The sequence below is a fragment of the Pholcus phalangioides genome, unplaced genomic scaffold, assembly GCF_987345545.1.
Source record: "Pholcus phalangioides strain wild (caught in Gottingen) unplaced genomic scaffold, Ppha-v1.0 ptg000013l_1, whole genome shotgun sequence".
Taxonomy (NCBI): Eukaryota; Metazoa; Arthropoda; class Arachnida; order Araneae; family Pholcidae; genus Pholcus; species Pholcus phalangioides.
In genome coordinates, this window is record NW_028301606.1 from 9925821 (window position 1) to 9952205 (window position 26385).

A 26385-nucleotide genomic window follows, 5' to 3' on the forward strand; every position below is an offset into this window, starting at 1 on the left:
GCCAACCTGGGAATGTATTGGGGCCTATGGGTATCCGTAACCGCTCACGACACGAGCGTGCAATTATGTCAAACACACAATTCACTGATTTACACTGCATCCACAGCGTGGGCCGAAATTAAACAGATATGCTCAAACTAGTATCGAAATTTTAATTCGACTAGCTATCCAAACGTATTTTCTATTATAATGTAATGGCTGTATGTATGTATTATAACCTATTTTCTATTATCATTGCTTTCGGTTGAATCCTTACAACCAAAAATGAAGACGCAAACAATTTCTTTTATAATTTAATCACGATAAAAAGCAGACGTAAACAGCAATAGCTTTAGCGCGAAACGAAAGACATGGATGATTTTTTTTTTTGGGCATGCACACACAGACACGCACACACGCAAAATGGAAGAGAAGTGAAAACATCTCAGACTAAAGTCTCTGAGTTCTTGGCTGAGCAATCCTGTCTCGAGAGACGAATCTGACTACCCATAGCAGCCGCTGACGTAAAGCTAATGCTGGTGTCGCGCCATAGTTTTGTTCCTCTCCTGTGACATCCATTGGCACTTCTCAACGAACAACTTCGTCTACGAATCGAGCTCTGCTGTTTCCACCGGTTCATACACTGCCGCAGGGAATTTTGCACCTGTGGTGAAGCAAAAAAAGCACATGAGAAATTGAAAAATAGTTCCTAGGATGCACCATAAAATAACTTTGCCGATATACGAGACCCTAGCGGCTGCAAAAATCAACGAATGCTAATGAAATTCGAGATTTAAAAATATGCGCTCAAGAATGAAGAGGAAAAACAAAATCCCAGTCTCACGGTAACAAAATTTCGAAGAATTGAAATACCACTATTCACCTTTATGCATTGCTAAGTGAGCGGCGCAGTTCAAAACCATGAATGGCGCTGAAACGGTACTTGTAGTACCTTAAATGCCGGTGCAGAAAACAGACAAAGGAGGAACATCTCACCAAAGGGTTGGTGCACTAGCCCTTAGGAAGTGAACTTCTGGTGGCAGAAATGTGATCTTCATCGGCTGTTGACACACACATTCGCGGTTTTTTTACTGCGCCGATCACTTTGAAATGCATAAAAGGGAGTGTTGCCATTTGAATTTCTTTAAATTTAGCTTGCTGTAACCGTAACCGATCGATAGCTAGGTTTTTGTTTTTCATCTCCTACTTGAGCACATACTCTGAAACTCCTATATCTTACTTTAGCATTAGCAAACCCAGATTTTCTTTTGCAAAGTATTTTTCTCAGCGAAACACTCATACCTATACCCCTTACGGCATTTTATAGGAGAGGGATTTCTACCTAGGCGCGTAAAGGGTTAATCACTTTTTTTTCTCAGACTCGGTACTTATTTTTAAACAGTATACATTATTAATGCAATGGAAATAATCCGAATTTTATTAAATCACAAGATATATTCAGGATTATCATCTTTTAAATTGCAATAATAATTTTAAAAAACAGTATTCCATAATTCCAGCACTTCCTACATATTTGAAACTGATGAATAAATTACAGAATACTAAAAAAATCAAAACTACATGGCAAATGTTTATTATTACAAAAATATAAATTAAAACAAAATATGTTCAGCTAAAATCCATAATGATGATACGGAGTAATGTGAGTAATGAAAACATAAAAAAGGTTAATGAACAGAAAAAACAAAAGCTTTCTCTCTTAAAAACAGTGAAATTCGTAATTACTATTAACGTTTGCTTTGTTCCATTAAGTATTGATGATGTCTAATAATATACTGCACACGACCACAAACTCTTTAAACATTTCAAAAAATGCGAAATTCCCTCGAGTAATTAAAGAAATTGAGAACAGGATTAATAAAATCGAGGAATGTTCTTTTTCCCCCCAATTTTCTCAAATTTTTGAATTAATTTTCTCCTGTGAAATTAACTTTTTTTGAGAAATGTGCAAAAATTCACCGAAAAATGCAAAAAAAACCTTCTAAACTGCAATAAAGAATTGTGAAAGATTTTTGCTGATCATTACATCTGGAAAAATTCATATTTAGGATATCAGAAAGATAATTCAACAACAATTTGAGATTCGACGAGAGATGATTCACTTTAACGTAAAAAAAGCTTAGAAACAACAATATCAATTTCCTTAATTGCAAAATTTTTAGAAACAGCAATTGATGCATACGACTAACATAACATTGAGATTTAAATGTTTCCGGTAAATTTTCTCAGTAACTCGAATATATATATAAACGTCGCTAAAAAAAGTTCTTCAGAAATAACAATATTTTCATGAGATTTAAGTAGATTCCTACATGTATGCAAATAACAACTTATGCGCGTTTTCCTTTTAGTGTTCGTAAAGCTGCATCTGGCAACATCACACCACATTACAAGAGTATTTTACACCATTTTTTAATAACAGTTTAATAACAGGAACCCAGAACACACAATGAATCTTGCAGCATTCCCTAGCATTCGATGTTTTTCCTCGTAACATTTTATACAGGGTGTCCTGTAAGTGCCAATGCGGCCTTTATTCTCATCAACTCTCCGTCGTAGGGGTATAGTTTCAACTCAAAAGACATTCAAAAAAAGTATCCCGTACAAGTTTTGATAATGAAAATATAGTGTTTCCCATAAAATAAGAAATCTAAATTTTTATACGGTCCGTTTATCCTCTAACTTCCAACTAGAAAGTTATTGCCCTGTACCTCCAGAGGCCAACGAAAGAGACTAAATATTAGCTGAGATATTATAATTCAAATTCGCAGAAAAGTTTTGGAATGACAGTATAAATGAGTAAAAAGACCGTTACCCGTTAGTTTTTTTGCTGTTCTTTTATAACATTTCTCCGATTTTCAATTGAAATACCTTAGCGAATATCGCACTTAGAAGCATGGACTTTTTTCCATTTTACTGATAAATATCCAATTAAAAGAGATTGATCATACTAAATACCTGTAACTCAGAGCCATACTATCGTATATCCATTTTTGTCAATTTTGAGTTCTTGTAGTACTCAATCCGTAATTTAGTGTCATAGTATTGTATTTTAGTTAAAATAATTTTTAAAATGAAGTAGTCAAAACCGGACTATAGTATACATCATATACATCTATACATCATATAGTATGCCCCAATGTAGCATTAATTGTTTTTTTAATTAATTTTGTTAATTCCTTTTCGAGGAATTAACAAAATAATGAGATAAATTATTGTTTTCTCTTCATATTGAATGCGTGAACGCCAGAACTTTGCCATTTCTCTTCATACTGTAAAATTACTCGAATAGACATGTAATAGTATGATTCTGAGGTACAGATATATCAACGATTTCAAAGTCTTTGAAGGCACAACGTAACGCCAGGGGATTGATTATAAATGACGAAAGATGGAAACGGAACATTTACAGTAATGCGTAAATGTGAGTGTGGCATCAACTTCGCCATCGGCTTAGATGAAAGACTCAACTACAGGAAAAACACAATAAAGAATGCTTAGATTCTCCTGGACATTCCATTTTTTCATTGATTCTGTAATCCAAGGTTAAAGCCGAGCTTGAAAAGCAAAGTTGTGATGTACGAACGCGATTCATTCTCCCAATTTTAACGCACGGTTCCCCAACGTGGTTTATTCGCAGTCAGGAGCATCATATACGAGCCATAGTGATTGTAGAATCGTGTCCTCAACCACTTCCCTGGAGTCCCAAATTTTGTGAGCATCATTGATCTTCAAAGAGGGTTGAGCATGTCGTCCATCCATGCTGATGTTAAAACTCAAACCGAAAATTACTTCAAACTAAAAAGGTCAAGTCATCTATCAAATCACTATTACTTAATGCCACATTTTTTGCCAATATTCAGGACACCAAGATGACGGAAATAGAGACACATGGGTGCTCGGTGCTCAGTATAATAAACAAAGTCACATGATTGAATACATTTCATTATTGAATTATTTCATTTATTCATTTATTTCATTTACTCATTTCATTGAATTATTTCATTTATTAATGCATGAGATTAGAATACATTTTATTTGAGGATAACTAAAGTTTTATCAAAAATAAGTAGCATATAATAATTTTAATTAAAATTTATACTGTCGGTTTTAAGATAGCTACATATATTTAATTAGAAAAGATACCCAATATATATCTTTTTAGATATATACCACTTATCTATATAAAACTGCACATGTTCAGTTTTTTTTTCTGTTATATTGTTCAATGTTCTCACTTGTATCAACAATCATACATGTTCCATTTATAATGCACTGTAATATTTTCATGTACGAAAGAATAAATTGAAATATTAGTGATTCATAAACAAACAATCTCGAACAGTTTTGAATATTTTACAGTTATCAATTTAAACTTATAATCCATTACGTTATAATTATGAAACAGTATAAATTAAAATGCTTTGGAAATACTATATTATTAGTTATATATTATTTTATTTACGGTTCAGGTAAATGGAATTGAATTAAAAATAGTGAATTCATAGTGAAAATAGGGAATTCAAGTGAATGACACGATTTTAAAAATTTATATTTTTCAATACTATTACACATAATCTATTGATACATAAAAATAAAGAAAAACATTCGTTTTTTTTTCAACATCAGTCAATACATAGCAGCACTTCCGCAGAACAAGTGACTGAAATTTACTGAATACAAATACAACGCCACAACAGGCAAAATGTCCAACGAGGTGGATAAGAAAAAGATGTCCATAACAAATATGGATGTGATATATTTCAAAAATACAGCAATCCAATTAGAAACACAATCACAAAAATATAATCAATGAACCATCTCATTATTATTTTTTTAATTAAAAATTTCTAAACGCACGCTACACAGAAGTATCGAATACAACTAGCACCTCCCAGAGATAGAAGGCCTCCGCACTGGTTGTCAAATTCACCTGGACGTCATGAGAGTAGCCCGATATAGCAAGTTTAACTACCAGCACGTTTGCCACATTTTAAACCATAGCATCGTATTTCGTTTCTTCTTATTTTGGCGCAGAATCTCCCGGGTTGGCTCACAAATAGAGCAAGGTAATTGAATGTGGGTCATAGAAATCGCCAACTCTGTGCCCGATTGCTTCTTTTCCGTACAAAAATGATACTGACAACTTGCAGCGGATTTTTTTTTTCTGAATATTCTGAACGAGCTTCTATCTCTGAGAAGTGCTGATACATAGGCTGACCATATTTCCTCGACAGAAATACGGGACATTGGGATTCTAAATACGGGTTATCGCCAACTATTCCCAAAAACAAACAAAGTTGCTAAATATTGTTGAAATTACGGAAAAATCGCAATGGCGGGAAATGATGTATTACTGCAAATTGTAGTGGATAAAAATGAATTGCACGAAAAAAAAAACGCTCACCAAAGCAAATGTGGGAGGTTAATATTCTCATATATAGTTGTAGTTATCATAAAATAATTTATGAGTTGAAAAATAATGTCAGTCTTTGACTTCAATAAAGAATAAAAATTCAAGTAGGCTTCATGTAAAATACGGGAAAAACCGGGACACTTTTGCCAAAAACTCGGGACGGCCAAAAAAACAGAAACTGCCGGGACTGTCCCGGGAAATACGGGACGTAAGGTCACCCTACTGATACACAACCCTCGCAAATTCTAAAACACAAAAAAACTTTCTTCTCTCATTGTCACCATTTTTAATTTCGGACACTGCTTTCTACGGATGTGCTGCCATCTATCGAACGATGTTGAAAAAAACTTTGAATCTTTTTATTTTTACGTATCGCAGATATAATGTTATGTGTAATAAGTTTTGAAAAAAATAATAATCTTTTGAATCGTGGCATTCATCTGTGCAGAAAAGCTCTGTACTTTCATCGTTTGATTATAGGGTTTGAACATTTGCTGTTTTTTTAATGTTTAATATTATCCCGATATCTGCTTCTATTGAAAAAATCTGAATGTTTAAAAATCTTAAATCAACCGAATCGTAATTCGATTCATTTTCGGCATAATGATTCCCTTGTCGATTCTGTGATGCACAGTGTGATTCGGGCAAGTGATGAAACGTTTAAAAAATCCTAGATTTACAGAATAACCGTACGTTGTACGACATAGCAGATGCAATGACGTTGCCGTTTTTTAAGAAATAATTGTTGATAATAAAATTAATTGCATTGGCCCTAATTATCAATTAGGTTTTCATGTGTGTGTGTGATTGTCATCAATATAATACTTTGTCAAGGTTACAGCATATACAGGGCGTCCCAAATTTTACGAACCTATTTGAAAAACGAATAAGAAAAAAGAACTGGAAGTGGTGGAAATGTACCGTTTGCTGCATTCTGCTTGGTTAAACAGGAAATTTTCAGTCAGACGTAATTTGCAGATTAGTTTAAAAACATTTTGCAACACAAATGGCTTGTAGTGTTAGAAAAAATGAAATACTCTGTTTTCTCAAAACACACACCATTTACAGTAACAACATAGTGTAGTCTCAGAACAAAATTCGTGAATACGTATCAGCCAGATTTTGAAAATGCCGTATTTCTCTCTCTCTCTCTCTCTCTCTCAGTGTTTCGGAATGTAGCGTCATCTGCGAATGATCTTTTAACTAATTTCGAAATTCTGTCTGAACTCATTTCAGGACATCTCAGCTGAGACGTTTCATGGATTTCTACGAATTGATACTGCACCATGTTGTTGCTGCAAATGGCGGATGTTCTAATGTCAAATTGTAACCTTTCACTCTATTTTATTTTTGTCTAATATAGTTGCCAACGTGTTTTCAACTTTGTTCGAACTAAAAGAAGAGGGGTTTATATGATATATAAAAGTCACCGAGATGGTTTTTTTAAGCAACCACCTTGCCACTGACTGAACAGTATCTCTACGTAACTAGAGAAACCAAGACGAAGAAGGCCACAGCTCAATGCTAGGTACTTCGCGCCAACTACCAACGGCAACATGATTTGAATTTCATTTTAATTTCTATTCAAAATTAATTTTGGTTATTAAGCTAACATTTCCAAACAAATCTTTTTCGCTATACACCACAACAAACTCGGATTACATGAAATTTAGATTTCTATCCCTAAAAAATAAGATACTTACGTCAAGAAAAACGGTATAATGCCCAAACTTTCTAAAATGGAAAGAATGAAAATAAATCAGTACTTACCTCACCATTCAAGAAACAATACAGCACTGCCACGATAAAACCCTGAAATGATTTCAGAAAAAAATCTCTAAATGTTGGAATGTTTCAATAACATTGAAACAAATTTTACTGTCGTATGTATAAACAGGAATAATTGAGAAAAATACTTTTTTTCCTCACGAAATAAACAATCTCAGGAGTTGATATCCAGTCTTAACCAATTACACGACAGGGAATCGATAATCCTAACTTGATCCGGGATTTCGTGGAAGAGTTTCTTTGCCATCTTTTTCTTTCCCCCCATGTAATCCACTGGTATTACATGATTTTTTTTTCTCCATGGTGTAAATGTTTACCTTTTTATTCATTGCAAATCTTTAAAAAAAAACCCGATCTTTTACGAAATTGAATTTCGCAATTGTATTTGGAAACTAAAGCTTGTGATGAATTGATTCTAATTCTAATTATCTCGGATTATCTTTAATTTTAAGGAATGTTTACTTGCCATGGTGGAATTAATGCGTTCTGTGTCTCGTTTCAATGAGCATGCGTTTAGTATTGATTTATCCTGTACATTAATTTCATATAACGTGAGCTATTGTAAAATGATATAACAATATTTGCTTGCAATCTTAGAAGGCTAGAATGCACCTGCACTGGGGATGGAAAAATAAAAACGAAACATATAAAGAAAATTAACCACATACAAACAAGTTCCGAATACTAAAAAGAATTAGAAAATAAATATGTGAAAAATAAAGCTAAAATGAATAAGTAAAAAATACAAAATTCTGAAAAAATTAACTAGAGCAAAAGTAAAGTATATTAAAATATAAATGAGTAAGAAATACTAAAATAAGTAAGAAAAAACTAAAAAAAAAAGTGTAAAAAATAGAAAAATAAATAAATGGTATAAAAATCCATAAGTAAAAGATACATAAAAGTAAAATTACTCGAAGAAAAGCAAATGCATCGAAAGCAAAATTTCTTAACAGAATAATTTTCCTTACAGAAAAATTCTCCGAAAGCTAAATTAATTTACAGGAGAATCCACTGATAACACTTGTATATTCGTCACCACGTTCATTTTTAGACTAAGTTCATTTTTAAACATTATTCTATACATAGTAGTGTTGCCCAACCCTTCTGATGTCATGGACCCCCTCTAATGAATATCAAGACACCGTGGACCCCATATAGCGAATTTCAATTTCAATCCAACCCCTTGAGCTCCCCCCAAGCTTTTCTTCAACTGACCATGTTCTGGCCTTCGTAGATGGCAATGTTTTCTCTGTTCAAGGCTCTTGATCCTTTTCTAAAACGTGTGAACAAGGTTACCAATTTTATCGCCGATACGCGAATAGAGAGCATTCAAATTTGTTGCCGAAAGCCTGTGCGCGAAGGGTTTGTTCAAATCATACATTCTACACCCACTCAGCTTACGCGTGTCTCAAGACCGACAACGTATTGCGCTGTTGCTAAAAATACCAAATCGTCTAATGTTGCCTCTCGTCATATATTTGAATGGCCATCCCGTCATTTATTTGAGTTGTTGTCAGTTCTGTTTACGGTTGTTCTGAGGGGGCCTATACATCATAATAGAGAAAGTGCTACCTGTAAAAGTCAGGGTCTAGTTAACGTTATGTTTCAGTAAATAAGTGAATTATCCGCGGAAAATAACGATCATTATCAGGAGCCAGAAAACTCATTACCGCAAATGATATCCTGTATTTACACAATTATCGCAGTAAGCGGTGAACACTGCAAATCTGATCAATGAACATTCATTACAATGGGGAGGAAAAACTATCATTCCAGCTTATAAAGAGGGGAACGCGATTAATTTAGTAGCACTCCTTGCAGCAAAAATAAATAAAACTGATTCGAATGTGTGTTCAGTTTAAATAAATATGCATCTAGAGAGAAATACTCCCTTTAAATGTTATTTATCTAACGTCTGCGAAACTGGGGGGAGGACTTCAACTAACCAGATTATAAGATGCGCCAATTATTCCGGTAGTGATTTGACACTTACGAATCTTGATGGATTGCTTTTCTGCGCAAATTGAATTGATTCCCAATAGCCTATTATCCCCTGCTTGTTAGGGTTGTTTTGATGCAGGCTGATGAATGATTCCCTTTTCTGATTAGAACGATGGAATTGCACATAAGTAATTAGATTACTGCGATGCCGTTGCTTGAAAAATAAATAATATATTAATTTCGATAAAAGCAATTTGTGATTTCTAGTCTTCATTTCTTTCTGATGTACTCTAGAACAGTACAGGACGTCTTTAATTAAATTCAGCATGCTCTGAACTATCTACTACTTTAACTACTCCTCAAATGGTTATGAAACTTTATAACGTCTTAACCCTTACAGCGGCAACCCCGAAATATGTCGTCTTCCAAAATCTTGTCATTCTGAACATATTGAAATGCCTCCTCTTCTTAAAACCCCTTTCCTTTCGGCAATTCCGAAACATCTCGTCTTTTTAGAACCCTCTCATTTAGGCAATCCCGAGTCCAGCTAGTTCTGTATAAATAGCTTTGAGTGATGATATGCCCCCCCCCCCTCCTGTCCTGTGTCAATCAACTGATAGTGGGTGAGTCAGCTTTTGTTTAATTTTTCCCCCATCTTTTCGGAGTTGTATAAAAATGTGAGTACACACAATGAATGATAGAAAAGAAATAGAGTATTTATCGTCCTTGTTATTATTATTGATTTCGGTTGAAAGAATTAATCAGCTAAAGCAATCGTAAAAAAATGTTCTTCTTAAAACACAGGGGACAATTTCTAGAAGGTTTAGTGAGATTTGCACAATCGAAGTTATAATGCGGATCAGAAAAACACTTAGAGGGATAAAGAGGAAATTTTTGAAACGAAAAATTTAGTTTCAACATTCGCCACCAGAGCGTATTTCACATGCAAATTAAGTGCACGTGCTAATTTTTTACCACGTGCACGATTTTTTACAGTGTATCCACGTAAAAATTTCAGCAGAAACATCTCCATTGTGTTCAAATTGACATGGAGTTTGCACGAATGTGCATTGCTGGTGTATCTTCTTTCAGGAACACACGTGGTAATTCCGGAATGATAGTTATACAGAGATTTTCGGTCTTCATCCCCGTGAGTGCACGTGAGGTCTAACACACCTCATGTCTTATAAAGTGGTTTTGTCTTCTCAACCCATGCCCAAGAACTTGTTCATTCCTTATATAGCCGAATTTAAAGTAGTTATTTTTATAGTACTGTCACAACAGACGTGTCAATATGGTCATAAATTCATTTTTGACAAGGAAAATGAATTGGCGTCTGGTAGCAACCGCATATACACATTTTCGCGGGATTTTAAAAATGCCCAAAAGATTTGCTCAGAAACAACTACGAACCCTTGTACACAAAATGGAGTAGTGAGATTCAATTTTGGCTGCAAAAATTGTGTCGACGAAGAAATTCTCGAATGCAACGATAAAATAATTGATGACGTAATTTTCACCGATCATGACACTGACTCGCCGTTTAAAATGTGACAGAGCACGTTAAGATATCCAAGAGCTCAATTTACACTATGATATCTGTGGACAAGTTTATATAAGTAGGTCCTTTTAAATAAAAAACAAACAAATGCATTTCCTTATATACTTTGCTAATATCACTAAAATGAACATTAAGCCTAAAAGGGCGCGGTAGCCCAGGTCGATAAAACACTCGCCTAAAATACCCCTCGAACATCTTCGAGCCCGGATTCTAACGTGGGCGGTAGCGGGATAAATGCGGCTTCAAAAATTCTCCTCGTTGAGACATTTCTGCAGTTTTAGAATTTTTTAATGAGTGGTTGAAATTAATGAGCGTCTAATTCCGCCACCTAACTTATCTCGTTTCTATGTAGGCGTTTCTAAACGGGGGCCAACGTCGTTGTGGACAACCTGTTTAATTCGAAAATAGTTGCAGCATTCAGTAAAAGGAAAAAACACTCATACAGAAATCAGTACCTGTATGGACAGGAGCGTAGCTTGGATGTATGTGAACACGACTTCGGCCAGCTCATCGGTGGGAGTCGCGATCACCAGCAGATACGTTACGCCAAGTAACGGGATCAGGACAAGCAAGGCTTTGGTCGCCTTCCTAATGCGAACAGAATGCAAAAAATTAATCAGAAACTATATTTTTCTGCATATAAAGTCTTAATTACATAGAAGATCGAATCCAATATTTTCGGTCTCTGGAATAGAATCTGGATAAAATTCACTCTATTTTTATTCATTAAATAATTAGTTCCCGCAGTCGAGCTGTCACTTGAAGATACAAACATTGAAACCGGTGTTTCTTTCCCGTTTTCGTTTTACTCTCAGCGTCTTATCCAGGTTCGAAACCCGTTCGTAGCACAGTAGTGGTTTGCTGAGGTTGGTTATCTGTAGCTTTCGAATCTTTGAGGTTACGAACTGGTTTCCAACTTGGAAATGGTCTCTCTACAGAGTGCAAGCAACATTTATCATTCATTGATACTTGCATAAACTCGAAAATTCAGACATCCACATTCACTTTCTATATGGAAGGCATATGGCAGCACTTCTCGAACACGCACAAGTCTCACATCATAAATTTATTAGGACCGTGCATACGTAGGCATATACAAAGAGGACGAAGCCCTCTCCCTCAGTTCAGTGGAAAAGTTGTATTGTTGTGCATAGGAGGGAGAGCGGAGGTGAGCATTCACCCCCCCCCCCGTTCGAGGAGTCTGTATCCGCTTATGCCCGTATATACACACACAACACATTCCATCATGCACCAATCGGTTAGAAATTATCCAGAGGAGTGTTACGAGGTGCATGTATGGTAAGTAGTAGTAGTAGTATTTCATTGACGTCACGGTCAATTTTTTTCTGCAACTGGTACTTAACCGTACATGCATCGTATGAACACATTCCTCTGTGGAATTTCTAACACGTTGGCACACGCCGGAACGTGTGTTCTAAGAGTGTGTGAACCTTATTTCAAACGTATTTATTTTATCAGAAGTATGATTGTTTCGTTTTCTAACGTCCCCCTCCTACTTTCTTTCGATATTTCCAAGTGGAAACAGAGGATGCTTGAATTTTCGTATTATGTAAGATAAGTGTCGTTTTGCCTGCTTTCGGCGGAGAGACTTTTTCAAATGGGGGACCGGATCACACACACACACATTTGCGCATCGAAGTTGGAAAACCGCAGAAAATCAGCTTCAGACGACCACCACTCCCAGCCGTCAACGGGGTTCGATCCCGCATCCTCGCGACAAGTTTTTTACAACTAGTAAATGTACAACGACTTAATGAGTTTCTACATGATTATCAAATCACATTCTCTGACTTACGAACTCTATATAATAATAATAACATTAATAATAATCCTTTATGAGATTCGTCAGTATCCGGATCATTTACACGTCGAAATCACAGCAGTTTGGCATGAATTCTCTGATCTAACATCAGAAACGTTGCAGCTCCGTTCGAAAACAGAACTTCCGGTTCATAAATTGACTTTGACGATGACATGTGACAAAAATGTTTTCAATTAGGCTTAATTGAAAACATTTTTGTCACATGTCATCGTCAAAGTCAATTTATGATTTATCATGAGTACCGTTTCGATTCATATCGCGGAAAGTCCGTAAATCATGGAAGCAGGCAAAATTTATTCTCATTCTGAATGAAGACAAAACCCAAAATAGTGACCTTCATGACAACAAGAATATATAAATAGCCTAAATTCCGGCTGCAGTGCTTATCGTTTCTGAGGCTAGTCTTCTTCGATGGCAAATTTGTACGTACGCTATTAATTGTGGAGCTTTCACGTTCGGCTCGCGACGCACAATGACTAATAACTGCGTTTCGTGAAAAATTACGTAATTATATGATGGATTAGATTCGAATGCAATTAGTTAATTGAAGTACGTACTGAAAAAACACAAAACTATCGGAATTTTCTGTCTTGAATCTGCTTCGAGATTCTTCAAGATTTGAAAAATGCAAAGTACCCATTGCTATAGCTTTCCGTCACGCAATATGCCACTTAAATATGCATACATTATCTTCTTTTTTTTCATCCCACTCCTTTATCTCTACCCTTTCGGTATTGCGAGAGCTGATTATATAGAGAGTTGCGTGCGTTTTCAGAGGAAAAGATGCGAAAATACGGGAATCGAATGCATGTGTCGTACCGAATAACAGGCGTCACTAATAAAATGTAAAACAAATTTTTTGCTCTTCCGCCAAACACGGAATTCCTAGATTTTCACATCCGTTCAGACTAAAATGCCATCTAATAATCTGTTGGCTCCTAAGGAAATGGCCGCGGCTTCAAATCAAAGTATTCCGGGCTTTTACTAACGTTTTCAAAAAAACAGATTTTATTCGAACTTATAACACTAACAAGCGTATCCTAAATACGACTACTTTCCTTTACCATCCCTTACAATCCAATCTCTCCCAATACTACTACTCTCATACTTTTTTAAATTTGACGTTCTACAATTCGCTCGTTCGCTCGAGCACAAAGTCACGTTACATTTCAGCAGCTGTTCAACAGCTTCCTACAAATCGCGTATACAATTCTCATCATTTTAATAATTGGTGTTTATACAAGAGCTCGGTTGGGGGAAGAGTTGTGACAACCGAAGTGGATTTTTGTCACAATTGCAGTCTTTTTTAAAAAGTTTAGTTCAACCTAAAACTTCGGTTTTATTATATTTCAGTTTTATACACTTTCATTATACACAACGATAACATGGCCAACATAGGAGAGGAAAAACATGCCGATGGCACCCCTGCAGCCAACTATCAGATAACGATGAAACTATTTGTTATAATTTTTCAAGGTTAGAGTGAGCTGGTTTTAAACCGGTGTGAAGCAAGGAAATGTTATGATAACTATGTATTTTGTACATTTTCATGCTGCTCTCCAATGCTAATTTCATGCATTTTAATACTGGTTACTATATTTTCATGTCTACCGCAGAATTTCACCATAAAAATTTAGGTGTACCGAATTTACAATTTACTATTTTTTACCGTTTGGCATCCGTTTGCTTATTTATTTTTTTAATTATATACGTTTCTTCAGCGTTGCTCCTGTGATATTATACGCTTCATTAACTTCCATTACATTTTCCTGTTTGGCTTTAATTACTGACGTGACCGAACAATATTTTTTCTTTCATATAGAAGGGGGATACTATCCACCGCCCAATAATTACAGACGTGATTCCTTTTGTGGAAACTAATACACAAAAGTATTTTCCGTTTTAAGATCAGACGAATGTTAATGGAGTTATAACGTTTTGAAATTATGTAACGGGTCAGTTTTCTAACTGTCAGTTACGCGCCAAAAACCCAAACAGAAAAATCCTCATGCAGTGGTTGCCACTAATTCAAAATGAACTGAAATATTCAACCTCGTTAAAAAAAAAAAGTTCAGTTACTATCTTTTCATGATTGGAGCTTTTTCCCCCTTCGTGTAGAGGGAACTCGTCAACTTTGTTATTACGTGTTCCCTTCGCCTCACTATGTTGGCTAATTTATCACAAGATTTGTAAAGTGTTGGTCAAACGAGATCTATTGGAAAAATTTATCCTTGGAAAAAAAACGATCCTTGGAGCGACAGGAACACCCGGAAGGCCCAGCTAGAAGATCCCGACATACGACCGATAACGGACTTGAAGGAATCCACCTTGAATAAACCAGCGTGGCAAAACGTCGCCTCTTCCAGTCCGACGACCAAAAGTTACTGGGCGGTGTGGGACTCCCTGGAGATGAGAGATGGCGTGCTGTACCGCAAATGGAAGTCGGAGGATGGAAAGACATTCCGGTGGCAACTCCTCCTGTCAAAAAGTCGTGTGAAAGAAGTGTTAAAAGAATTGCACGGAAGCCTGGCCGGTGGACATTTCGCCATAATTAGGACTCTTCAGAAGGTCCGTGAATGATTCAGTTGGGACAAATCCAGGACCGATATGAAAGAGTGGTGCAAGAATTGCGACGCCTGCGACGCTCGCAAAGATCCTCCGAAGCGCACCCAGGCCCCGTCTTCAATATCACAACGTTGGAGCGCCGTTCGAGGGAATCGCCAGGGACGTTTTGGGAAGACGTCCGAGAACCGCCCACGAGATCGCTGAATTTTCGCCATCGCGGGTGCTTATGAGACGAGATCCTCGAATCGCCAAAGACCTTTTCTTTTTTCTTTGAAACCAAGCACAACTCGGGTGTCTCACCATCTATGGGCGATTTCCTACCTAGGGAATTGTGCTGGAAGTGTAACTGTGTGTGTATCCAACAGTCTGAGTGCGTATGTAGTATTTGATGTAGTCTGTGCGTGTGTAGTGTAGTGTTTGTTTGAGCGACATTTTCAGTGTCGCTATCTATATTTCAGAAGTGAAGTGAGTGATGTGTATGATTAAATTTGTGCTGTTTGCAGGTCTGTTGCTCTCTGTGGCGAGACCGGCTCGCATTCGCGCCTTGAAGTTGGGAACCACAGAAAACCAACATCCGCCGATGGGGTTTGAACCCGGACCTCGCGACGCGAGTCCGTCATTATGACCACTCGACCACCACAGTTCCAAAGACCAGATGAACATGCGCTCCGAGAAGATGAAGAACCGCTACGATGCGAGGACTACGTCTCGTGACTTCCAGGAAGGAGACCTCGTCTGGCTCTGGAAATCGAGGCACCGGAAAGGACTTCCCCCGAAATTCCAGACGTCATGGGAAGGACCCTACAGAGTCGTGAAAAATTGAACGATTCTGTGGTTCGGGTTCAAGAGGCACCATCGTCAAAAGACAAGGTGGTTCATCTGAACAGACAGGCTCCTTACCACGGTGAGTGATGAAGTGCGACCCACCGACTTGAGAACTGAATTGTCGGGACGAACAATTTTAAAGGAGGGCGCAGTGTTACGAAAAATATCGGTAGCGTAATTTTTTGAGAACCCCTCAGGACAGTAATCTCCTGTTGTCAAACCGGAAGTATAAACACTCGAATCGTGTGGAAAAGATCGAGGTTTTCGTTGACCTCCATACGGTGGTGCCGCCAGACTGGTACTACGGTATAATTTCTGGAAAATTCTATGTCTTTAAAAACGATACGAGGAATAGATAGATTAGTCAGTGTTGTTGGGCATTATCCTCAATGAGAGATTCTTATTTATGAATAATTGTAAAAACCTGTTTTCTGTAAATACGTCTGTGACGTATAAACACTCCATTAATATACATATACAGTCAAACCTCGTTAATGAGTCACTCTTGGGAGAGCAAAAATATGACTTGGTAAGCGGAGTGACTCGTTAAGCGGAGTAAGCCATAGCTGTGCCAATTCCTGCCTGAGGACAATTGGCACTTACAAAAAGTGACCCGGTAAGTGGAGTGACGTATTAACCGGGTAACGCACTAACGAGGTTTGACTGTATTTCGCTTTAATTACCGTGAGCGCGTGGCTAGGTGAGTCTCACATCCATAAGAGCGGCTCTTGATATGATCCTGACGTATATTTTGAAGGCTCATTAAGTAAAAGAAATATTATCCGATACTATAAAGAAATTAAGTGAAGTATCCGTAAATTTCAGTAAATATCCTGAGGCTCGCTATACATAAGTTTTTGGTACTATCCCTTCTGGGTAGAGTCGTGTATGAGAAAATTTAATTTATTAATTTATTCTAGAACATTTTTTGTTGTTGTTTCAAAAGCTTTTCCCATACTTCATTTCTTTTTAATGTACACTAATTAAATGCATATATATTTTTTGCTTAATGAACTAAAATATTTCCCTTGATGATGCTTATGTTACGAATCAGTTAGAAACCCTCCTGAAGCAAATGAATGATCATTTTTCTCGGTCTCTTCCGTAATTAGTTCAGTTATGGAAATATAATTCTTAGTTTATCTTTTCTTGCAACTATTGCCTTGAAAAAAATTAATTCATTGCAGCATCCATAAACATATCCATGACGTAATTCTAAACAATAAACATGGAAAATCAGTTTTTTACATTAAAAATGAGACAAGTGTGTCATTACCTGTACTGCTCAGATTCCATGTTATTCGAAGCTCGTAATTTGGTTATAAGCACCCACATTATTCTAACAAGGAAGAATATGTTGACCTATAATGATGGAAAGCATTAAATTAATGTTAAAGAGTCTTTTAATTATGTTATTTCTCAAAGTAATGAATTTTTTTTCTGTTAATACAACTGATAATAAAATTGTGAATACGTGTTTACCTTCTATGAAAAACATGACAAATGAATTCAATGATTCATTTCAATTTATTGTTTATGACTCAAAGCCGTTGGTCCTATTCGATGTCTACCGTGATAATTGAGCAATTATACATTGCGTCCATAATTAAAAAAACCTGTTTTAAAATAGCCTGCAGGCGAAACCAGTCATCAGAAAATTGTGAAGTTTTGTGGGGGTACTTCGTGAAGTGATGGGAATTTGTTTCAGGGGGAAAGATTAGTTGCTCCTGTCGCCACAAGAGGGTGTTTTATTGAGAAATGGCACATTTAGGCAAACATTTAAAATTTTAACCATTGTTAAACACTTTTTCAATTGTTACTGCAACAAAACATGTTCCACATGATGGCCATCATTTTCAGATACTATGTGGAATCACAGGATGGCATGTTCCACAACTCACCGAAGTGTGTACGGGGAAATGTTCAGCACATGGCGTGAAATGCTGCCTTTAAGGTCAGGTAAAGTTTTTGGATTGTGACAACTTACCAGACGTTTCAAATGCCCCCAAAGGCAAAAATCGCATGGATTAAGGTCCGGAGATCGGGGAGGTCATAGGTTAGGGAAGTGCCGGATGATGACACGCTCTTCTGTAAAATGTGTTTTAAAAGGTATAGGGGGGGGGATATAAGGGGTCTCATACCTGCCTTTAAGAGGTGAGACCCCCTTAAATTGCTCTGGGGAGCCACGGATAAGGGTTAATTAGGGAGAAGGACACCGTGGGTAGAAAAAGTTTGAGAACCTTTGAATTATACAGCACAGGGGTCGGCAACCTTTTTTTGGCTGCGGGTCAATCAACCAAAATCTGTGTATTAAGAAGACTGTTTCGGGTATGAATTTTATATACCCGAACATAATTACACTTTATTTTCGGAACTCCATGGGTCACTCGGTGACTTCCGGGTAATAGGTTGCCGAGGCAATATATAGCATTAAAAATGTACTGTAGATAATAGAAAAGACGACTCGATTTAATTTTTTTTCATGTTGCGTCAAGTGTATGCACCAGTGCTTTATATGACATAAATGTTTTGGTGTACATGTGTGACGTACCCCCCCCCCCACCCATTCTTTGCGTATCTCCTTCAATAATGTGATATGGGTAGTCATTATTTGTGATGACGCTAGACTTCAGACTTGGACCGCAGCAGGTACTAGGATTTGAAATGTAATGAAATAAGTGTCCAGCTGGATTGTTGTGCCAAGTTTGATATTTTATTTTATTCTATCGATTTTGATATGTAGATTCTCCAAATATCTTAGGTGTCATTTTTGTTTCTTACACATTTTTGAGGTGATTTTCAACATGGCGTCCAAGATGGCTGCCATTTACCGATTCCCTTAATATTCATGGCACACTATTTACCAGTATGTCAAATTGTGCATTTTTGGTGTCAACAAAAACGAATTTACAATCAAAATAGCCATATGTGTTCTTATTCCTTTTCAAATTGTAGTTGATATATTGTGAAAGATATTTTGAATGGCACATCACCGTTTTATTACTATACATAACCTATATATAAAACGGTGCTTCAGTGATTCCCCAAAACGCAGTTCCAAACATTTCAGAACACACAATAACTTTCACTGATTTTACGTTAGACAATGATATCGTTATCATCGAGAATACAAAGTTAGAGATTTGGCGTGGTTCTTTTCCTGTTACTCACACCGTGATGACATAACTATTCACACAAGTATGGAAGTTTCATTTCCAAGTACAAGTGTCTCAATCATGTCACAAGCAAATAGTCACACAAAAAAAATCTGTACTCAAGAAGGATATCATGCCCTTATGAGCTTCATCAAATTTTATGCTGCTTCAGATACAAGAGAATGGAAAAATAGATTAACAAAACAAATAGTGCCGCAGCGGTCATTACTGAGATTGCCACCAACGGATAGTAGTGCACTTTACACAGTTATGCGCATTGCTGAAGAAATTGCAAAATACTTAGTTCGTGGACCAGCAGCTAAACCATAATGACGATGGACATGGACTTGTATGAACGTACTCTGAAAATTCAATTATCTACTGGCAATCAAAAGTGGCTGCTCCGAGTATGAGAACTTCATATTTGTTTTGCTCTCTCCATGCACTAGGAAAGTACAGTATATAAGCCTACAGTTGGTCTATTCCGCAACTTTGGAAATCAGTTTTAGTTGTGTTTCATACACGCTACTCGCCAGGAAGATTGGGAATTGCATCTTGTATCATTAGAGGAACCTGGCTTATCGAAAAGCTGGATACAGGCAGCAATTACTGACGAATGTCTTTGGAACAAATCAAACAACACGGTGCAGTGATTAGATCATCCCAGCAGCAGATTGACAGCTTTCATTGATGTGATAGTTACTGATCCAATGAAAATCCCTGAAGAGAAGCAGAGATCAAATTTTATCACGAACTATTCCCGATTATGACGATTATTACGATCATTTTGTGATTTATAACGTGTGATTTATTTACATGAATCACCATTTTTCGATCACAAATTTTATACTTGTTTACTGGCGAAGTGCGTAATGGCACCTGCCCATGTATGTAATATATCTTTCTCAAGATCAATAAATGGTTAGGTTTCCCCGGAGGCATCCGAGTCCCCAGGGACAATGTGCTTATATCACTGAGTGTGACAGAGCTTGCGTGTCTCTCGATTCCTATCACTATCACTATCATTAGAAGAACAAATCAAGTATTATTTTGCTCATGACTTATTTCATTATGCAAGGCATACTCTCGTATACATAGCACAGATGAAGAGCCTTAAAACAACATACCCAGAAGTAGGGAATTCTCTTGAATCTGGGAGTTTTGATTTATCCAATGCCAATGTGACGTTTACTAAACTATTTGCAGTCTAGAATTTGGGTCCAAACCCCACCGTTACAGCAGTGGTGGTCGGCTGAAGTTGGTTTTCTGCGGTTCCCAACTTCGAGGGGCGAAAATGCGAGCCGATCTCCCCGTTAAAAAGTCTCGCCGCAGAGAGAAATAGGCCTACAACGGTATAATTATTCATTCATTACACTTCACTCACTATCAGTTGAGAAAAAACCCATAGTTAAAAAAAATGTTTGCAGATGACAGCACTACACATAACAAGTGTTGCACAGAAACAAACTTCACGGAAGGTTCACTATACTTACGCACACATTCCAACAAGTACAAATTCGCTAGAAGTTCCACTGAGGAATATGGACGAGGTGCATGTCTGGTTTAGTAGTAGTAGTCGTCCAGAACTTAGAACAGAAAATTAAAGACCTGGAGAACATTGGTGAAGTTATTGGTTTAACTCAGAATGAATGTGTGCGCCAGAAATATCACTCATTTCTTTCACGTTTCTATGAAATGTACTGTCCAAATGAAGTCTCTAAGCAGCCCAGGAATCACTATCAACTTCAGACCTCCATGGCGCTAACAATTTTCCACAATGCAGCCGTTGTTAAAGAGAGTATTCGTGATCATTGTGAAGGAAACCCTTTCCGAGATAAACACCACACTGATGAATATTGCATCATCTATGAAGGTTTCAGAATCTGGAAAGAATGATATTCGAAATCGTGACCAAAAAGGCATTGAATTGTAAGAAATAGACTGGAACGCGAAACTGTTAAAATGTCAATTTAAGATCCAATGAAAAAAATGAAATTAAAACATTCAGTACGGCAACAAGAAGACTGTATTTACGATTGGTGATAAATTGGTTAAAATTCGAGAAGATAGGCAGCTTCTTGCTCGTTTTCTTACTGTTATGGAGTACAGACCTCAAATTTCTACAAACCTAAAAGATTCAATTAGAAACTACGAGAGAGTTCTCTGTAATACCAAGATCATTATTTTCTTCTGACGGATATCTTTATATTTCATCTGATAAAAGTTCATTTATTGCTGAAATAGAGAAATATAAATGTTCTTCCATACCTGAGTCATTAGAATCCTCGATGATAGATAAATTGTGTATTATAGATGGAATGGGGCAATTGTATAATCAGTAAAAAAAAGGCACCTGCTATGAAAACTTGGGAAGACTCCAAATGCTTTCACCAAGAAAATTATGAAAATGGCAAGTGAATATACGGAGGTGAGAAGAATATTTGACTAATACCTTAGGAATTCATTGAAGGAACGAACTCTATGAAACGATTGGAGAAGACAGAACCCCTATCAGATTTACTTTTACAAATATTACCAATTTAACGTTGGTATCATTAAAGACGTTTCTTTCACACAATGAAACGAAATCACAATTGGCACAGTATCTTGGGAATTACTACGGGATTTTTCTTCTAGTGAGAAAGAGAATTATTGTTGTTTTCGGCAATAAAGCGTACAGTAACCACACGAATGTTTTCGATCCAGATATAACTGACCATACACATGAAGAAACAGACTCCATTATACCTCTTCATATACTTGATATAGCGAACCATCTAGATAATGAGATTGATGTGTTTTCGCCAGATACTGACACTTTCATATTGCTGATTGACTTGGTTTTAAGTCCCCAAGTAAACAATGAAATTAATTTTATTGAGGGGTTGAGGCAGCAAACACAGAAAAATTGATTGATATTAATGAAAGGTGTCGTGCAATAGGTGTTTCAAAGCCAGAGGTCTACGTGTTTATACTGTTGAAGACTGGGGAGGAAAATTTGTAGGCATTTCAAAAGAGAAGTGTACCTCAATCTTCAGTGCGATAATGGCATTTTAAAAGTTGTTCAAGAACTTGGAGAACCTAAAGTAAATCCATTATCCAATCTACCTTTGTTTGAAAAATTCACTAACTTTGCTTGCTTGAAAGATACCGATTTTTCAACCATTGCAGAGTTAAGATGATATCTTTTCAGAAGTAAAGGTTTTGAGGAAGAGAAGTTGCCACCAACCCCCTTTGAACACTGAAGCCATATATTCCACAGTCCAACTTAATTTTACCATCGGAAAGTGCTACAAAAACTCTCGACCCATATTAACCCCTCTTATTGGTAATGGGTGAGAAATAAATGATGAGGAAGCAAAAAATGGCATAAGATCTATTAACAATATATTCAAGTTTTCTATGAATACCAGTCTAGAATCTACGTATATTACAACAACAATACAACTACATGATACAATCCATCTGCATGTAAAATTTCTTTGTTTCATAAATACAAAAATAAAAATAAAAAATATGCTTTATATTGAGCAATTATAAACCGACCTAAACCATAATAGGCTGTTGCTAAGAAAAATAATCCACGGAGAAACCCTTACAGACCTACTGGAAGAACATGTATGTTCCTTGAGGTCAAAAGTGTATGTTGAATGTGTTTTTGTGTTTGTATATATGTTTTTATATGTTATAATAAAAAAAAATATGCTCAAGTCAAATTTCTGGAGATGCCTGCACCCAACGGAGTTGTTGAACTTGCAAATGTGGGTGTAAAGGTATGTGTGCAAGTGGAAAATGTTCTTGCTTAAAGGATTCCTTATTTGTATTGCCCTTTGCAAATGCAGTGACTGTGACAGTGTAAAGGACTACCATTATCAGTACAGCGACAATAGTGATTCAGAAGAAGATATGTAATACATATGCATACAAGTACTGCTTTTAATTATTCTGCTCAATATCTTAAATTATTTATGCTATTTCATTTTCAAAACTTTTGTTTGTGTATAATTGATTGATAAAACACTATATATATCATGTAATTCATATTTCTTGTGCTTTATTTGCATCAAAACACATAAGACACTAGAAGAGCACAATGTACGCATATTTTGATTGTAAATTCGTATTTCTTGACCCCAAAAACCATACAATTTGACATACTGCTCAATAGTGTGGCATGGATATTAAGGAAATCGGTAAATGGCAGCCATCTTGGACGTCATGTTGAAAATCACCTCAAAAATGTGTAAGAAACAAATTGCACCTATGATATTTGCAATCTTACACATCAAAACATCAAAATCTACAAAATAAAAAAAGCATCAAACTTGGCACAACAGTCCAACCGGAAATCATTTCATCCCCTACTATAGAGGAAAGCACTATTGAATATTGAAAGAATTAAAATTTTCAAAGTTTTAAAATACTCTGAAAAAAAAATCTACTTACGTTTTCAAAATTTCAGTGATTTGGAAAATTAATATTTTTAGAATAAATGTTTGAAATTTCTTCACTGATTTGAATATGTAGCCTACTCCCTCATTCAAAGAAGGGAGAAAATCAAAATAAATATTTAAAATTTATCTAATTAAATTAGATCTACACGTGAAAAAATATGACGCAAAACCCATTCATTATACATGGAAATGAATTGAACAACATGTTACGGTTAATTCCCATCGGGTTAACATAAAAAACATGAAAAATACCGTATCCTTATTTACAATCAAAATATATACTCACAGACAGCACAAACAACACAGGACAAATGAATACATAATCGTAGAAATCTCTCGTTTGCCAAGGGCATCTAATTTAGTGAAACAAAAACGAGAAAATTATCATTTTTAATTGCAATTTGTTAGCACAAAAATGTCAATGAAAATTTAAAGCATGAAACTCATCTAACAGTGAAAATTTCTTTCCGCCACCAGCTACGACTGATTTTGAAAAGAATAAAATACAATTAGACTAAGTGTTGAATTATTAATAATAACAGTAAATACATATAAACCACTATATACATGATATTTCAATTGAATAAAGCACCCAGAAATTGAGTAAAATAAATAAACAATCAAAATTTATGAAAAATTTAGGATTTTGGAGCCCTTGTAATGTCAAAACCATCTTTAGTATATTCAATTATTCCATTTAATTTTTGCTCTTTGTTTAGCCCGTAGAAGGCGCTAACTTCCAACCATCAAAAATCAAAGATGAAAAAATTTGTGCAAACGCTACGACTTGACATGCAATCATTTAAAATTAGAAAACAAGTACTCGAAAAGAAATAATTTCTGTTTGGGGGAAACAGATTGAAAAAATTTCGAATGTAATAATAATAACAATAAACTCAAACTGCAATTGCCAAATAGCATGAAATTATCAAGCATTACAAAAAATGTGGATGAAATTGAGGAAGATTTGCGAAAGAACGGAAAGCTTGATCAGAAAACGGAAGAGGAAATCTAATTTTGACGGTATTGACTAATTTCTATAGCAATGTTTTCATGCTGAAAAGCCACAAATGCATCAATCAATCAACCTCGACATGAATTACTCAAAAAACAGAGAAAATCACCAAAGATTTTGAAAACTCCGCAAAATATAAAAACATATACTTTTTATAATTATTTCAGTTTGAAATTTCATTTTTGTTGATTTACTCTCTCAGCTTGAGACTAATTCGCTTTTTGAATTCATTTCGTCATTTAATTCATTCTGCTCCGATATATTTCTGCTCGGATAATATGACAATTATATTATTATATACAGTATATTTTTTTAACATAAAATCTTTATACTGCAATCCTGTTGTTCCCCCATATAATCGGATTCCATGCTTTATCGGATATTATGTGCCGGAATCATTGATATGCGTTGATAAGCAGGGCCGACTACTGTGAACATGCTCCTCGTACACATATAATGTGTTGCATAAGTACATGCATGGCCCTAAGACAGTGGTGCGATCTAGGGAAGTCGCGAGAGATTCTCCAAAATAAAAATTTCGAAATAAGAAATTTATTTTTACTTAAAAATATGTGAGAACTAAAGAATATCTCTATCCAGCTGAGCTAATTACTACGTATCATAAAATGTGATTTTATTAAATTCTACTTGTACCGTTAACAATATATCGGCTCCGTCATGCCAGAATCACGAATGTGTAATGTCATTGCGAAAAAAAAGAACGTGTGGGAGAATCATCTGATTTCGAAATAATGTATATTTCTTAAAAATTAAAAACACGGAATAGAATGATATAGATGGCTTCTTTCTCAGCCAGAGATATCAAGTTAAGAGGGGCTACTAATGCCTCTACTTCAGCGCCTCACGACACAGTGCGTGAAATTAGGAAGGCGGATTCATGTATCTCCAGTGGTGTAGATGGTAGCATGCTTGCTCGGTATGCAAGAGGCCTGGGTTCGAGTCCCGGCGGAGACGTGATGACTTTTCTTTCCGAGCTCACCTCAGCATAATATCCGGAAAATAACTGTTTCCACGGAATAGAATGATAATTAATATATGAATATTCGGGGGGGGGGGTGTCAACGTTTTATGAACAGTTTTTGTTTTGTTTTGTTTTTTGTAATGGACGATTTCAAGTGAAGAATCATTTTGAAATCAGATGATTTTGATCTTAATCACCCTGTATGCGAAAATGAAGGGCCATACGCCTCGCTGCACTTCCATCTATCAAAAGGGACACAAAGTATATCAAAAAACAACTTAAATATTTACATGATATTTAAAAAAGAAAACTGAATATCTTGGGAAGTCGATATCGTCTAATTAAAATCGGGACAGTGTTCCGGGAAGGGCTTTCGGGACAGCACGTTTCCTGGCAAAAAAAAGTGATAATGTCCCGGAAAACTGGGACATATGGTCAGTCTATGTGCGAGCCGGAGTTCATATGGTCAGCCTACGCAGGGGTCACCGATAAATTTTTCCGCCAAAAGGGGGTCGCGCTTCAAAAATAATGCCCACCCACCACTGCCCTAAGATACGTATGTTGTCCGACTATTGCTTTTTCATGCACTTGCTAGTGATGCCATCTGTGTTCCCTATTTTAAAGTACGCATAGTAAATGCTTGGATTTTCATCTTATGTCAGTATCGTGTTTTAGGATGGCCTGCTCTCGGCGGGGCAGAGTGTTATTCATCGTTCTGTAATTTTATAAAATGAATTGTTAAATAAATTTCGAAAAATTCAGAAAAATAGTTTTTTTCTGAAACTAAATACGCATTTAGTTTATATATATATATATATATATATATATATATATATA

At 36.1% G+C, this 26385-nt stretch overlaps 1 protein-coding gene across 1 annotated transcript in view; it reads right to left on the reverse strand.

Annotated features, from left to right (window-relative positions):
* Positions 1–285: 285 nt before the first annotated feature.
* LOC149078577 (diuretic hormone receptor-like) overlaps positions 286–26385 on the reverse strand; it is a 79401-nt gene continuing 53301 nt past the window's right edge. Inside the window, exons 8-12 of the mRNA XM_089240690.1 lie at positions 23838–23904; positions 17219–17304; positions 11165–11297; positions 7187–7228; positions 286–643 (exon numbers count right to left, since the gene is read on the reverse strand). Of these exons, the coding sequence (XP_089096816.1) occupies positions 425–643; positions 7187–7228; positions 11165–11297; positions 17219–17304; positions 23838–23904 (547 nt within the window). The 3' untranslated portion in view covers positions 286–424. The remainder of the gene's footprint in view (positions 644–7186; positions 7229–11164; positions 11298–17218; positions 17305–23837; positions 23905–26385) is intronic.